This window comes from Zea mays, chromosome 1 (genome assembly GCF_902167145.1).
Source record: "Zea mays cultivar B73 chromosome 1, Zm-B73-REFERENCE-NAM-5.0, whole genome shotgun sequence".
NCBI lineage: Eukaryota > Viridiplantae > Streptophyta > Magnoliopsida > Poales > Poaceae > Zea > Zea mays.
This window is the reverse complement of record NC_050096.1, coordinates 81,211,659-81,229,166: the sequence shown is the minus strand read 5'-3', so window position 1 is coordinate 81,229,166 and position 17,508 is coordinate 81,211,659. Positions and strand designations below refer to the sequence as shown.

The following is a 17,508-nucleotide window of genomic DNA, read 5'->3' as shown; positions in this document are numbered from 1 at the left end:
AGGATCCTTCCCTGTGAAGGAACCGGGCTCCGAGCCCCCCCTACTGATCAGAGGTTCGAAGGCTGGCCCTCCGAAGGGTTCAACAGTCGCCTCAGATCGCGTGGGCCCGACACCCACTACTGGTCAGGGGTTCGAAGGCCAGCCCCCCGAAGGGCTCCATGGCCGCCTCAGGCTACTCGGGCTCCGCGCCCATTACTGATCAGAGGTTCGAAGCCTCGTAGTCGACCAGGTCTTCTCCCAGCAGGTCGTCCTCTTCCATTGATGTTGTCGTGTCGTTGGAGGCTTCCTGGTGAACGGCGGACGGTCCGCGTGCGGGGGCCGGACTGTCCGCGCCTGGTGCAGGTTGTCCAGAGACTTCCTGGTGAACGGCGGACGGTCCGCGCGCAGGGGCCGGACGGTCCGCGCCTGGTGCAGATTGACTTTCTATTTCTGTGGCCGTTTGTTTTTTCTCAACGGCCTTCGGTCTCCATTTCCTTTGCGGTGGCGGATATAGTGGATGTGTGTCATTAAATGTCTTTTCCGCCTCCTTCTCCTGGCTCTCCTTTGCTCTTAGGCGCTATAATTTTCTCTTTTGGGATCGTGTCAATCCCGCTGGGCACCATCGAGGCATGGAGTATTTTGGATCGGCTGTTTTGATGGTAGCCGTATCCTTTTCGGTTGTTGTCGGGGACCATAATTAGGGGTACCCTCAAGACGCCTAATTCTCAGCTGGTAACCCCCATCAGCATAAAGCTGCAGAGGCCTGATGGGTGCGATTAAGTCAGGGATCAGTCCATACGAGTGACTCGATCACGCTTGACCTGAGCCTAGCCTCGGACTCGGGCAGCCGACCTCGAGGGACTTCCATCTCACCCGAGGCCCCCCTTTTAACGGCGGACACATCTCCGGCTCGCCCGAGGCCTTGGCTTCGCTAAGAAGCAACCCTGACTAAATCGCCGCACCGACTGACCAAGTTGCAGGAGCATTTAACGCAAAGGTGGCTGACACCTCTATCCTGACGCGCGCCCCCCGGCAGAGCCGAAGTGACCGCCGTCACTCCGCTGCTCCACTGACCGGTCTGACAGAAGGACAGCGCCGCCTGCGCCACTCCGACTGCAGTGCCACTCGACAGAGTGAGTCTGACAGGCAGTCAGGCCTCGCCAGAGGCGCCATAGGGAACTCCGCTCCGCCCGACCCTAGGGCTCGGACTCGGGCTAAGACCCGGAAGACGGCGAACTCCGCTCCGCCCGACCCCAGGGCTCGGACTCGGGCTAAGACCCGGAAGACGGCGAACTCCGCTCCGCCCGACCCCAGGGCTCGGACTCGGGCTACGACCCGGAAGACGGCGAACTCCGCTCCACCCGACCCCAGGGCTCGGACTCGGGCTAAGACCCGGAAGACGGCGAACTCCACTCCGCCCGACCCCAGGGCTCGGACTCGGGCTAAGACCCGGAAGACGGCGAACTCCGCTCCGCCCGACCCCAGGGCTCGGACTCGGGCTCGGCCCCGGAAGACGACGAACTCCGCCTCGCCCGACCCAGGGCTCGGACACCGCCCTGGCCTCTGCCTTACGACTTCTGCCTCGCCCGACCCAGGGGCTCGGGCTCGGCCTCGGCAACGGAAGACAGATTCGACCCCAGCTTCGGAGGAGCCCCCACGTCGCCCGGCCTCGGGCGCGGGCCCGCCACGTCAACAGGGAGCGCCATCATCACTCTACCCCGAGCCGACTCGGGCCGCAGAGAACAAGACCGGTGTCCCATCTGACCAGCTCCGCCAGATAGGCAATGATGGCGCCTCCCAAGCTCTATGACGGCGGCGGCTCTCAGCTCTCTTACGGAAGCAGGTGGACGTCAGCAAGGACTCGACCGCTCCGACAGCTGTCCTTCCGCCAAGCTCCGTTGCTCCTCCGACAGCCACGACATCACACCAGCAGGGTGCCAAGATCTCTCCGGCTGCCACATTGGCATGTACTTAGGGCGCTAGCTCTCCCTCCGCTAGACACGTAGCACTCTGCTACACCCCCCATTGTACACCTGGATCCTCTCCTTACGACTATAAAAGGAAGGACCAGGGCCTTCTTAGAGAAGGTTGGCCGCGCGGGACCGAGGACGGGACAGGCGCTCTCTTGGGGCCGCTCGCTTCCCTCACCCGCGTGGACGCTTGTAACCCCCCTACTGCAAGCGCACCCGACCTGGGCGCGGGACGAACACGAAGGCCGCGGGACTTCCACCTCTCTCACGCCCGTCTCCGGCCACCTCGCCTCTCCCCCCTTCGCGCTCGCCCACGCGCTCGACCCATCTGGGCTGGGGCACGCAGCACACTCACTCGTCGGCTTAGGGACCCCCCGGTCTCGAAACGCCGACAGTTGTGTTGGCCGATTCGCCGAAAATCATCGGCCCTTTATTATCTTCTTGTATGACAACATCTGCAGTGCCTATTTTGATGATGTCCTTTTTTGTTGTTTTTTGAGTTGCTGCAGGCATATGCCCCCTGCCGGATTGGTCGGCCTGGAAGGCCGAGTAGTCCGGCAATCCTGTTGGGTTTGTGCCTGGTGACCGGATTGAGCAGTGCTCAATCGGTCTTGTACTGGTGGCGTCAACCTGTCAAAAATAGATGTTTGGGGTGCCCCCCAGGCGGGGTACTGTGGCATCCCAAATGGATATGGTGGCATGCCCCACATTTTATTTGGGACATATGACAGAGGTAAATATGTGTATGGATATGGCATAGGTGGATATGGAGGTGGAGGTGTCCATGCAGGTATGTTAGGTCTCACTTGTACAGTATGACATTTCATTTCTTCCGATTGGTGGGGTGGTCCAATCGGCCTGACCTGACGCTGCTCATGAATGGGTGAGCGGGGTCGCTTTGCTGGCCGGTCACTCGGGTCGGCCTTCTTTTTTACGTATTTAGACAACAATTGATCAAAAGTTGGGCCGGCTTTAACCAACCGACCAGCTGCCTTGAATGTATTTGTTTTCCATGTACCTATCTCTGGTCATCGTGGTTTAAAAGTACGTGGACGTTGTGAGTCCTGAGTACGGCTGGACCGTCCGCCGAAGCTCGCCGGACCGTCCGGTGGGGTCCCGGACCGTCCGCGCCTACGTGCCGGACCATCCGGGATACGCAGCACGGGTTCCTGCATCTGTCTCCCTGTCTGCGCTTGCCCCCCAGTACTGTAGGCTGTGATGGTCACCTTTAGGGTCTCCCCTCCATCGGGAGTCTTCTCGGCTACCACTTTCCTGTAAGAAACTTTACGATCCCCATCGGCCTCTTTAGCATTGCCGATGATTGTCTCTTTGCCTTTGTCTTTATCGGCTGTGTTTGGCCGAACTAGGACTTTCTTGCCCTCAAAGTCAATCATGTTCATCGGAAAGGGCTCTGTATCCACCTGCATTTCCTGAAATTTCAATCGTCCTTCGTTAATGGCCGATTGAATCTATCGCCGAAATACATTACAATCATTAGTGACATGAGAAAATGAGTTATGCCACTTGCAGTACACACGACGTTTTAGCTCGTCGGCGGATGGAACAGTGTGATTTATTTTAATATTGCCATTTTTGAGTAATTCGTCAAATATTTTATCACACTTACCAACATTAAACGTAAACTTAACCTCCTCTTGCCGTTTCTTTTGAACCGGCTGTAAGGAGGAACAAGCCGAAGATTTGGCCTGTTTTGGCCAAACTATTTCAGCAGCGTACACTTCTGCTGATTCGTCATCTGAGCTACTTTGGTCGCATTCTACTATATGTACGTTGTGACGCATTGTTTTAGCAGTTTCTTTGCTCCGGTTTTCGTAAGCCAAAGCTCTCTGGTGTAACTGTGCTAGTGTAAAAAATTGGATGCCTTCTAATCTTTCTTTTAAATAATATCGTAGACCATTAAAGGCTAATCCTACTAGCTGTTTTCTGCTAAATGAATTTGAAAGCATCGGTTTCTTGTATCTCGAAATCTCCGGATGTAATCATTAACCGATTCATCTTTTGTCTGTCGCAATGACACTAAATCTACCAAATCCAACTCATAGTCACCGGAGAAAAAATGATCATGAAATTTTTGTTCTAGATCCCCCCATGATGAAATGGAATTAGGAGGTAAAGTGGCATACCATGCAAACGCGGTTCCTGTTAGTGATAATGAAAATAAATGTACGCGAAATGCCTCTGTGTCGGCCAATTCTCCCAATTGTGCTAAGAACTGGCCTATATGTTCGCGCGTGTTCTTTCCTTGATCACCCGAAAATTTTGTGAATTCGGGTATCCTGGTTCCCTGTGGGTATGGGTGGTGATCAAACCGGTTGTCATAAGGTTTCCGATATGATTGCCCCCCAGGGACCATGCTTACTCCGAGCTTATCTCGGAACGCCCCGGCTATTTCTTCCCTTACTATATCAATGGCAGCCGGTGCGAGACCACCGGCTCTCTGGTCAAACATAAGTGGGGTTGGCTGGATATTAGCATGTTGTCTTTCCCCCCATTGGTTTGAGTTACGTGGTGCATTTCCATTTGCCCTATATGGCCCATAGGTTTGATCGTTTCTTTCCGGCCTTCTAGGTGGGGCCGGAAAGCTTTCCTGGGCTCTGGATCCTGAATTAATGGGCTAGTGCATTGCATAGTGTGATGGGAAGTGTTGCTGGGACGGGCGAGGATTCAGGTAATAATCCTCCTCAAAAGACTCATGTGCGGACTGTCTGGACATTGGCCCGGACCGTCCGTGATTATGTGCGGACCGTCCGTCGTTGTACGCGGACGGTCCGACTGGGTAGTTTAGATTCTGTGGTGGTTCGGGCGCATACCTAGGTAACTCATTAAAAATCGGCCCGACTGTTGTTGGTCCGGACGGTCCGCGCTCACGTGCGGACGGTCCGGGCATGCGCAGATCGGCTGATTTGCTGCCGATTTGCGGTTGCTCAGGGTATGTGTCCATCGGCATCCCATAAAGGGGTTGTGACTGGTCGTGACAACCTGTAGCCGATGTGTTACACGTGTTACCTCCTAACTCAACCTCGTGCAAAGGAAAATTTGTGATACTAGATTTATCAAATGCACGTACTAGTCTCTTAAGATCGCTTTGCATACCCCCTATGATGTTCTGCATTTGTTCACGCTGATCTTCTACATAATTTCTAAGAGATTGCAGATCGTTGGTATTACTTACATTGGGGATATCTGGCGTGGGTTGGAGCAAAGCCGGATCCGTCGCCCGATGTCGGACGACCTTGTTGTCCTGTCCACTTTGAAGTTGGCCAAGAACTTTGCTTTCGCCTCCTGGATCATCCGCTCCTTGTGCTCCTCGAACTGGAGCTGCTCGTCAGCCGGCAAGGTTTCCCAAGTCGGCTCTATGATGTTGCTTGGAGAAATATCAGAGCTATCCCTTGAACCGGCCATTGAGGGTCGATTTGATAGGTCTATATGTGTCTTCCCCAACGCTTTTTCGGAGCGCCAAATACTCAAGAAGAACCGGCGGCGGTGCTCTCTGGTCAGGCGCGGACGGTCCGCGGCACAGAGCCGGACGGTCCGCGGCCTGGCGCGAGGCGGCGGTGCTCTCTGGTCAGACGCGGACGGTCCGCGGCACAGGGCCGGACGGTCCGCGACCTGGTGCAGGAGCTCGGGTTCCCTGCCTGACGGCCGGACGGTCCGCGCCCTAAGGCCGGACGGTCCGCGCGTGCGCAGGGGCGGCGGAAGATCGCCGGCGGCGCCTGGATCTCGCTCCCGGGAGGGACCCCGTCGGGGAGGAGAGATCCTAGGAGTTGTCTAGGCTCGGGCCGGCCGACCTAGACTCCTCTAATCGGCGTAGAGTCGAAGAGAGGCGAAGAATTTGGGGATTGAGAGGCTAAACCTAAACTAGACTAGAACTACTCTTAGGATAAAATGCGAATAGAAGTTATATTGATTCGATTGATTGTTACAAATTGGCCGTAGACCTCTCTTTATATAGAGGAGGGGGGCTGGACCCTTTACACGACTGGATTTCGGGTTAATTCCGCAAATCTAGCCAACAAACATAGCACAAAACTCGGAACCCTAAACTGCTCTGCGCATGCGCGGACCGTCCGGCCCACAGGCGCGGACTGTCCAGACCGCGGACCGTCCGCCCTCAGGGCCGGACCGTTCGGCCGCTCAATACTGTGCTCAACAGAGCGTGTGACACTGCTAGCTAGCATGCTTTTGACGCTACTGCGCCAAAGCATTCGACGCCAAGCACTATATACCACGCACGTACTACTCGCCTCCTTCCCCGCGGTTCTGCTGCACTCACTCTTGCATGCTGTGCGGGGAGGGGAGACACGCACCCACGACTAGGGATGAAAACGGTTTCGGATTTTTTCGGAATTCCGGAAACCGATTTTGAAATTTTTCGATCGGATTCACCGGTAACGGTATTTTTCGAAAACGGAATCGGTTTTCGGAAATTTCTATCGGAATCGGTATCGGTATCGGTATCGGAATCGGCGTGGTGTTTTACCGACCGTTTCCATCGGTTACCGGATTTTGTCGGAAATTGCCGGATTTGTGTCTCGGAAATTTCCGGAATTGTGTCTCGGAATTTTTTCGGAATTTTTTTCGGAATTTTCCAGCATGTGATTTTTTCGCATCGCTTGTACATTTCTGGATAAGGATTGCTTATTTTTGTATTTTTGGACGCTTTAAGATTTTTTTGGGGTTAGATGATGTTGGAAGGCAATTGAGATTAACGATTTGGTCTCTCGAACGAATTCATCATTTCCTATGCACATGTTATGTATTAGTAATATATAATGATAGAGAGCCGACAGTCTGTCTTTTTCACACACTAGATTTTAGGGTTTTCCTGTGAGGCTATGAAAAAAACCTTTATGTGAGGAAAAAATATTTCATGAGTAAGCATGCCATGTCAACTAAATCGAGTGGATATTGTGAATTGTGAACTTTGAGTCTGTGAACTTGTGATCTTTATGAACTTGTTATATTGTGAACTTATGATCTTTGTAAACTTTTTATATTATAAATTTGTGATCCTTGTGAACTTGTTATATTGTGAACTTGTTATATCATGAATTGTGAACTTGTGGTATTTGTGATCTTTTATCAATTTTGTTTTATTGTGAAGTTTGATACGTTTACCGATCGTATTTTAGATTTCGACCGTTACCGGTGTATTTTCCGCACCGAACTTTCGTTTCCGATGTTTCCGAAATACCGATATCGTTTTCGTTTCCGGAGTTACTGTTTCCGATTTCGTTTCCGATAAAAAATATGAAAACGGTAATGGTTTTAGTGTTTACCGACCGTTTCCGACCGTTTTCATCCCTACCCACGACCACGAGCGGCTGTCAATCCCTACTACTAGTCCACACCTCGCTTGGAGTCTCTCACCGCTCTCCGAGCCATGATGCTGCACGTACTGCATCCCCCGTGCCTGCAGAGAGAGCCCAGAGTCTCGCTTCCGTCGCAGTAGTACGAACCGGAGGTACGAGGTCGCTGTGGGTCCGTCCTCGGATTCCCTGACAGGACACACAACAGCCACAGCCAGCCTGGAGAGTGCGTACAGTAGTAGCTGATTAGGGAACGCGTATGCGCTTATCAAGGAGACGATGGTCCACTGATCGGCTTGCGTAACCGACCCATCCGTCCAGATAGAACCAGACCCCCACTACTGCAAGTTGAGCTGAGCGCGCGGATGCGGATAGCTGCGCCACGCCAGCCAGCGATAAGGCCATCCACGGCCTCACGCGCTGTGAGCTCGGCGCACGCAGTGGAGTAGAGTAATCACGGGTGGGAGTGGGACACAGCCGAACGATGAACGCACCACCCATCACGCCGGCCGTTTATAAGCTAGGGAGTGCATGGGCCGCGTGGAGGCAACGCAGCGGATCAGCAGCATCAGCCGGCGAAACCCACCACCCAACAGGATTATAGACCTGGCCGCAGATTCACCGGAAGATATTTGTTTTCCCTCCCTGCCACCTTGCAGCAAGTTGCCGTACACAATTAACATAGAGATCGTCGCCTGATCGACCAGTTCCATCCATCTGTCAGTCGTCAATTCGGGATCCGGCACGAACCAACGGCTGGAGGAGGAGGAAGAGGAGGACCCAGCGAGCCGCCCCGCCCCACAGGCCCCGATCAAGCGCGCGCAAAACGCCACAGGCGGGACCGGGACCGGGCAGGCACGTACGTACGTACGGTGAGCATGGACCGCCGGTGCTGATAAGCCTGTGCGGCCAGCCGTGAGCGAGCGGCGCCCCGCGCCCGCAATGATTGTGATAAGGGGCGCGGGGGACAGTGGGGGATTCGATCGCCACACCCGCATCTCATCTCATCGACCAACCCCAGCTGCGTCAGTCATGCGTGCGTGGCCTACAGCGACAGGAGTACGGGGCATGGGTTGGCGCGCCCTTCGCCAGCCTGCCCGCTCCTGTCGCTCGTGCCCCCCGCGCGGCCGTTCGGAACTCGGAGAGCCGGGAGAATGGGTTACCGTGTCGTGGCCCTGTGAAGCGGGCGCCGGTCGGTGGCTGCCATAAAATTCCGAGGGCATGCGGAAGGCGGGCGCGGGTCCTGTATGCTATGCTCTCGGCGGCGCTCTGGATTTTCGATGGAACCTTCGGTGAGGTGCCGATGCCGTAGACTGGTGGTCTGGTCTGGACTCTGGAGACACATTGACACTCACTCGTAGTAATACGGTAGATCGAGTTCTTCTTCTTCTTCAAGTCACGGCTTAGTCAGCCAGCCCTCGTTTCGCAGCTCGTACGGCGAACCTTCGTTTCCTGCTTTTGTCGCATGACATTGGTGGTGCCTGAACCAGGACGCGGTAGCAAGGATGCATCCTAGCCAGGAAGACTACTTGGTTATTCTGGTCTGCAACGCTCTGACAGCGATAGGCCTAGCAGTACTACGCTACCTCGTTTTTGCAGCAAGCATAGCCTAGCGAATTTAGGTCACCGTAAGTATAATCTGGTGTCCTTGTAACGTTTGGTTCAACAATCAGTATGCCAGCCCAGGTCTTGGATTGGGATGCACGTCTTGGTATCCACACATGATAAGTTTTTTTTTGGGACCCTCCGAGCTAGTGGGCTTGGGGGTACACAATTCCCATGGGCCTTTGCATAAGCGTGGCCACGTCATAGCCCGGGCCGCACCTGTGCCATCTATGGGCTTGAGTGTACCTCCTCATCAGGCCTGCGTGCTCTGATCACTGCCCAATATCTAGTCAACTAGTCAACGCATGGCGCGGCAAAGTGGACCGGTTCCCCCCCCGCGAATCCCCAACTGGATCGTTTGTGTGAAGGAGAGGAGAGGACACGATCTCGTTCGGGCGGCATCTTTCGTTCGAAAGAACCAAAAAGCTACGTACTTTAATTTGGCAGATCTTCGCGACAACCTACCATTTCATCGTTCATAAGTATAAGATACTGCTACTGCATACCGTAAGTACATTTTGAAATATGGTTCATAATCCTATTTATATATATACAAAAAATAAAAAAGCATGTCAATTCTAAAAAAAAAACTGCTGCTTCCATCAGTCCTGAGCAACCATCAAGAGTATCGGCCTGGCCTGGCCTGGCTTCCACCAGGTTCCAGCCTCGTTGCAACCTACGTACGGGCCTACACACATACCACCATATAAAAATGAAAAAACTTTGGCCTCTTCGCACCAGAGTCCAGACTCCAGACTCCAGAGGCTTGGTCAAAGACGACTTGAATCAGTTCTCTCCCGTTTCCTCCGCCTCGCCCTCGTATCTTCCTCCCCTCCTCGATCGCCGCTCCGGCCATGGCGAACGACGGGTCGCAGAGCGCGCGCGGCGGCGGCGGCGGCAGGAGGTGCTGCTGCGGCGCCCTCACGCGCGTGGACCTCCTGGTCTTCCTCCTCGCCGCGGCGCTCTGCTCCGCGTCCTACTGCCTCGGGGTATGGCACAACAGCCGCGGCGCCGCGGACAGCCGGGTCCTGGCGCCGAGCGCCGGCGCCAACACCTACTGCGGGGACGACGCCCGCGAGCCGCTCGACTTCGAGACGCGCCACGCCGCCGAGGACGCCGGGCTCTCCGCGCCTACTACTACGGCGGCGGCGGCGGGGACGACGAGCACCCGGCGGGCGTTGCGCGGCGCCGCGGACGGCGGCGTCCGCGTCCGGCTCACGGGCGCCGTCGCCGTCCGAGCGTAGGTCCGCGCCATGTGCACGTGGCCTCGGCGCGCGTCGCTCCGGACGTCGGAGTTGGAGCCCCCCCACCCCACGCCGTGTTCCCGGCTCCGGCGCTCGATCCCAATGAAGTTCCGGGGTCGTCTGTTGCATTTGGTGGGGCGCGAGTTTACCGTCTAGTCCTTCTTGGCTGTTTTTCAGAGTTTTCGATCATTCCAGGGGATTTATGTGAACATTTCCTTTTCCGTGATACTGATATGATAGGGGACTCCGAGTGCTGGAGTTTACTCCAGAGCATCTATCTGATGCCGATACCGATGCCGAAGAGGAGGACTGTCTTCGGAATTTTCTCTTTGGTTTGATGCGTGCGTGTTGGCAGTGGCACTTGGCAGCCGGTAGCTTTGCACTTTAGTGGGCGACCAAATCAAAAGGACAAGGGAGCTGCAGGCCGGCACGACGGAGCAAGCCATGTCGTCAGCCAAGAAGACTTTTTGAGAGCCGAGTTGACATTTATCTTGTGGCTTGTATGGCCAAAAAAGAGGAACGATTGGGAACTGAGCAGCTACGCCCTGTTTGCTAATTCCGGGCGAATTTATCAGGTGGTATGGTACCTGTTGGGCGCTTCATCTTATCTGCATACCTAGTAAGCAAACGATCCCCTTCTCTTCTCGATCGCCAACTGCACCTGACAGGCGATGGCGAAGTAGTAGCCGGGGATCGCCTCCCTCCCCCTGGTCCCTTCCTGCACGAGTGCATTCGAGATTTTCCTGTCGCTGCTACTGGCCAGTGGCCACAGACCGAGGCCGTTTCGGACCAGACGAGCCCAGACTTTAGACGTTTCGCTAAGAGCAAGTATAATCGCTAGCTGTAAGCCTGTAAACCACCTAAATTGATATGGAAGAGTGAGGGGGAAGAGAGCGAGTAGAAACAGGCCATGAACTAACAGTTATCTTATACGTTAAGAACAAAAAAAATTATGAGAGAGATAATTAGACTATATTGTTGAGCCCAAAAAGTGGCCTCGTGCACGGTCCAGCCTCTCTAGTCCGGACGGTCCGCGTATGCGCAGAGTCATTTAGAGTTTCGAGTTTCTCGCGGGATTTGTTGTCTAAAACCACGGGATTAGCTCGGGAAACAACTCGTAGCGGATCCAGACCTGCTCTTTATATAGATGAAGGGATACGACCGATTAAAACCCAACAATCGATCAAATCAAGTCTATTTCTCGTTTTACTTATGCATTAGGAGTAGTTCTAGTTTAGCTCTAGGTTAGCACTTCCCTACCCCAAATTCTTCGCTTATCTTCGGCTCTATGTCGATTAGAGGTGTCTAGGGTGGCCTGCCGACCCTAGACGAAGCCTAGGATCTCTCCTCACCGACGGGGTCCCTCCCAGGAGCGAGATTCAGGCGCCGCCGGCGAACTCCGTCGTCCCTGTGCACACACGGACCGTCCGGCCTCCAGGCGCGGACCGTCCAGCCCGTCAGGCAGGGAACCCGAGCCCTGCGCTAGGTCACGGACCGTCCGGCCCCTGGCCGCGGACCGTCCGCACCTGTACATAGAGCATCGCCGCAGGTTCTCAACGCAGTGATTGTTGCCCGGATCGGCGCCAACACACTTTTTTGCGACTCCGCTGGGACAGGTGTCTAGATCTACTAAAAATGAGGCTCTCAAATGGCCGGTTCTAAAGATCACACTGATATCTCCCCGACAATATCCGGAAGCTGGCTGTTGAAAGTCTAACGGCCGATGAGCAACAACAATACGAGGACTACATGCGTCAAGCGAAGGAGAAATTCTTATCACAATACACGGTGGATCGCCACCAGAAAGTTGTCAAACATAGAGAGACCGACGTCACATCTCTTCTTTATTCGCTTCAAATCCCCAACGTAAGTAAACCCGACGACATCCAATCTATTAAACAGTATGTAGATCATCAGCAGAATCAAATGAAACAACAGATTGGAGGGTTAGAAGAATCAATTAGAAAATTAACGTGTACGTTGGAGAAGTTTGTTGCTGCTAGTTTTCCATCATATGAAACTAGTAACAGAATATCTATGTTTAATACATCAACAACAAATGGGAATTCGCAGCCCCAACCATTATTTGGTATGCCGATGAACTCATATCCAGGGCAAATACCACCACCGTCGTCCCTGCTTGGCAGATCGGCACCCATGGACACGGTCGGATCGTCCGGCTTTCCCTACCGGACAGTCCGGGACCGCACCAGGGCTACCGCGTGGCGCCCTAATAATAGCTAACACGACCGTCCAGTTCGGATGTACCACCGTATAGACCAGATACGCATACACAGAACCTACTATCGCACACTATGCACCAAATTATTACACACCACAACAACAGTATGTTCCGCCCCTACATATTTAAACCACAGCACACCATACGATCACAGGACGATCAACATTATCGATAGGTCACGGTAAGAATGTCGGCATAACAATGCCCGACCGAATGAACCCCACAGCCTAGGGTCCGGTGGTTTGCCATGGGGCACGATGGAGAAAATTAGGGAAGAGATGACTGAACTATTTCGAGATAGGCTCAGAGTTATTGTAGCTAGAGTGGGCAATCATATCAGAAGCATATGATCACCGGTTTGACATTGTCCCATATCCACAAGGGGCAAAGATACAGGAGTTTTCTAAGTTTTCTAGTGAAAATGGGAGAAGCACGCACGAACATATAGGCCAATTCCTAGCACACCTAGGCGAATTGGCCGATGGGGAAGCATTTCGTGTTCATTTATTTTCTTTATCCCTTACTGGTAACACTTTTGCATGGTACGCCGCCCTGCCTCGTAATTCCATTAATTCCTAGAATGGTTTAGAGAGTAAATTTTTTGAACATATCTTTTCCGGGAATATGAATTAGGGCTAGCTGATTTAGCTTCAGTCCGACAGGGACGCGAAGAATCGGTTAACGATTATATCCGGAGGTTCCAGGACACTAGAAACCGATGCTTTCGGATCCATGTCGCAGAGAAAGAGCTAGCAGGGCTGGCTTTTAATGGGTTGCTATCCTACTTAAGAGACAAATTAGATGGGACCCAGTTCTTATCAATAGCTCAGCTACATCAGGGGCTTTAGCCTGTGAAAGCCGATTTAAAGAGACATCAAAATCGGTCGCCCATACTATACATCTAGTAGAGAGTGATAATTCAGATGATGAATCCGCAGATGTATATACCGCTGAGTTTGTTTGGCCAACAAAGGCCAAATCTTCTGCATGTTCTTTCTTACAGCCGATTCAAAAGAATCGGCAAGAAGAGATTAAATTTACCTTTAATGTTGCCAAATGCGATAGGATATTTGACGAACTACTAAAAAATGGCAACATTAAATTAACTCATACTATTCCTCCTATGGAAGAATTAAAGAGACATGCTTATTGTAAGTGGCATAATTCTTTTTCCCATGCCAACAATGATTGTAATGTTTTTCGTCGACAGATACAATCGGCCATAAATGAGGGTCGGTTAGCTTTTCAGGAGATGCAAGTGGACACACAACCATTTCCTGTTAATACCATAGAACCCGCATGCAAAGAGGTCTTGGTTCGGCCCGAAGTGGCTGATAAAGGCAAAGGTGAAAACATCGTCATTAGTGATCCTCGCATGTCAAATATATCACAAAAAGAGATTACTCGGAAGGCTCCAGACAAGGAGACTAGCAAGTCTAGAGGCACCAGGGGACATACTCAATTGAGGAGCCGAGCATGCCAACATGACCCGAGCATCGCGGACGGTCCGACACCTACGTGTGGACGGTCTGGTGCTCAGACAGACGGTCCGACTAACTCAGCCAGACAGTCCACCCATGGCCAGTGGCGTCAACATCGACATAAAGCAAGAAAAGAGACGCAAGGGCAAAGCGAACATGATGCACATGGTCGGCTGGTAAAAGCCGACCCTACTTTCGATCAATTGCTAGCCAAATATGCTGGCAAGAAAGCCATTCTACGCGATCGGTCAACAAAGAAACCCCAGTCACCCACTAAAACAAAACGGTCGAGTAAAATGGCTTGAAAGACGACACAACAAGCATCGTCTGTTCATCCTATCACGTCAGGATGCTTCCCACCCACTTACTCATCGTCGATGTATTGTCTTGTTCAAATATGGAATGGTACGACGATGAACTCATGGTACATGCGTACTCCCTTTGTCTATTCATGCTGGGGGCAACTCCATTCTAATCATTTTGATCCATTGATCAAATGGTCACGACCGAGAAAGATGTAGTCCTAAACGACCTTTATGCATTGGGGCTCTATTAAATGATCTCCACATTGAATTAAAAAAGCTGGTGGCTTGCATCAGGCTTAGTTCATATGCTTTTGGTTCGTCAACCTCCACCAAAAGGCAGGGGGCATATGTTGAGCTCAAAAAGTGGCCTCGCGGACGGTCTGGCCCTAAGGACGGACGGTCCGCGGTCTAGACGGCCCGCGGTGATGGCGCGGACGGTCCGCGCGTGCGCAGAGTCAGTTAGGGTTCCGAGTTTCTCGCGGGATTTGTTGCCTAAAACCACGGGATTAGCTCAGGAAACAACTCGTAGCGGATCCAGACCTCCCCCTTTATATAGATGAAGGGCTACAGTCGATTAAACCCCTAACAATCGATCAAATCAAGTCTATTTCTCGTTTTACTTATGCATTAGGAGTAGTTCTAGTTTAGCTCTAGGTTAGCCCTTCCCTACCCCAAATTCTTCGCTTCTTTTCGGCTCTACGTCGATAAGAGGTGTCTAGGGTGGCCTGCCAACCCTAGACGAAGCCTAGGATCTCTACTGCGCGACGGGGTCCCTCCCGGGAGCGAGATTTAGGCGCCGGCGGCGAACTCCGCCGCCCCTGCGCACGCGCGGAACATCCGACCTCCAGGCGTGGGTCGTCTGGCCCATCAGGAAGGGAACCCGAGACCTGCGCTAGGTCGCGGACCGTCTGTGCCTGTCCAGAGAGCACCGCCGCAGGTTCTCAACGTAGTGATTGGTGCCCGGATCGGCTCCAACACATACTGTCGGGGACCATAATTAGGGGTACCCCCAAGACTCCTAATCTCAGCTGGTAACCCCCGTCAGCACAAAGCTGCAAAGGCCTGATGGGGTGCGATTAAGCCAAGGTTCGGTCCACTCAAGGGACACGATCTCGCCTCGCCCGAGCCCAGCCTCGGGCAAGGGCAGCCGACCCCGGAGGATTCACGTCTCGCCCGAGGGCCCCCTCAAGCAACGGACACACCTTCGGCTCGCCCGAGGCCCAGTCTTCGCCAAGAAGCAACCTTGGCCCGATCGCCACGCCGACCGACCGTATCGCAGGAGCATTTAATGCAAAGGTGGCCTGACACCTTTATCCTGACGCGCGCCCTTCAGTCAACAGAGCCGAAGTGACCGTGGTCACTTCGCCGCTCCACTGACCGGCCTGACAAAAGGACAGCGCCGCCTGCGCCGCTCCGACTGCTGCGCCACTCGACAGAGTGAGGCTGACAGCAGCCAAGTCCGGCCTCGAGCGCCATAGGAAGCTCCGCCTCGCCCGACCCAGGGCTCGGACTCGGGCTCAGCCCCGGAAGACGACGAACTCCGCCTCGCCCGACCCAGGGCTCGGACTCGGGCTCAGCCCCGGAAGACGACGAACTCCGCCTCGCCCGACCCAGGGCTCGGACTCGGGCTCAGCCCCGAAAGACGACGAACTCCGCCTTGCCCGACCCAGGGCTCGGACTCGGGCTCAGCCCCGGAAGACGACGAACTCCGCCTCGCCCGACCCAGGGCTCGGACTCGGGCTCAGCCTCGGAAGACGATGAACTCCGCCTCGCCCGACCCAGGGCTCGGACTCGACCTCGACCTCGGAAGACAGACTCAACCTCGAACTCGGAGGAGCCTCCGCCTCGCCCTACCCAGGGCTCGGACCGACCACGTCATAGGAGGGGCCATCATTACCCTACCCCTAGCTAACTCTGGCTACGGGGAACAAGACCGGCGTCCCATCTGGCTCGCCCCGGTAAACAAGTAATGATGGCGCCCCGCATGCTCCATGACGACGGCGGCTCTCAGCCCCCTTACGGAAGCAAGGAGACATCAGCAAGGACTCGACAGCCCCGACAGCTGTCCTTCCGCCAGGCTCCAGCGCTCTTCTGACTGCCACGACATCACACGAATAGGGTGCCAAAACCTCTCCGGCTGCCACGACGGCATGTACTCAGGGCACTAGCTCCTCCCCGCTAGACACGTTAGCACACTGCTACATCTCCCATTGTACACCTGGACCCTCTCCTTACGCCTATAAAAGGAAGGTCCATGGCCCTCTTAGGGAAGGTTGGCCGCGCGGGGAAGGACGGGACGGCACGCGCGTAAGCCTCTCGCTCTCTCCCACGCGGACGCTTGTAACCCCCTATTGCAAGCGCACCCGACCTGGGCGCGGGACAAACACGAAGGCCGTGGGTTTCCCCTTTTACGCCTGTCTCCCTTCGGCTTCTCTCCCCCCTTCGCGCTCCATCTCGCGCCGACCCATCTGGGCTGGGGCACGCGGCGACAATTTACTCGTCGGTCCAGGGACCCCCCGGGTTCGAAACGCCGACACATATATTATATATGAAGGGCTAACCATTATACATGTTGACTATAAGATAGGCTGCAAAAAAATCTTTATAGCCAGCAGCTGACTATATTAATAAACTTGCTCTAACACGCTACAACTACACCCGCCGGAAGGCCATCGACCCATAGCAAGTTCGGGGCATAGTTCAACGCTAGAGGAATTAGCCACTTCAATGACTTTTGATGGTTATAAGGGTATCTAAAGTATAAATCTGATGGTTGTTTGTTATCCCAACCATTCTTCCCGACCCTCATATTAATGAGGAAAGGGCTAGTTTTTTAAAAAGTTTTTTCTCTTGTTGATTTCTATTTCGTGGTGTAGTGACTTTTTCTCCTAGGCTGCATATTGGTACTGGTACAGTCAGATTGACCTGCAATACGAAACCTATCATGTAGGTGTAACCTTTTGCTCAATACTCAAATCTACAATTGAAGCATCTGAGGCCACATCAATCGAGGATACGCGACAGAAGAAATTGTTCGTTCACCTCACCTTTCCCAATCGCGGGTTATTCTTTACTATTCTTGTTCTCTCTATGTGGATCCTCCCTCTTTCTCTCTTCTTCCAATGAGACCTTCTTCGTACAAATTTACACAAATTTATTCTAGATTATTTGTGCAACAACCAATGGCTAAGCATGTGAAAGGGGATGTAAATATGCACCTAGGGACAAAGTAGAATGTTGAGTTTATGATTCAAATTCTGCATATGGAGGTCGTGTTGGCGACCGGAGCGAAGGCCCATCGGGCAACATCCCTGCATGCCAGGGGGCTGGGGAGGGGGTGGAGCCCCTCGCG

At 53.6% G+C, this 17,508-nt stretch overlaps 1 protein-coding gene across 1 annotated transcript; it reads left to right on the top strand.

The window, feature by feature from the left end:
• Positions 1-9,672: 9,672 nt before the first annotated feature.
• On the top strand, positions 9,673-10,354 carry LOC100274638 (uncharacterized). Its single transcript, NM_001371644.1, has one exon. It carries the CDS (start codon positions 9,739-9,741, stop codon positions 10,126-10,128), a length of 390 nt encoding a protein of 129 aa, NP_001358573.1. The 5' UTR covers positions 9,673-9,738; the 3' UTR covers positions 10,129-10,354.
• Positions 10,355-17,508: the final 7,154 nt, after the last annotated feature.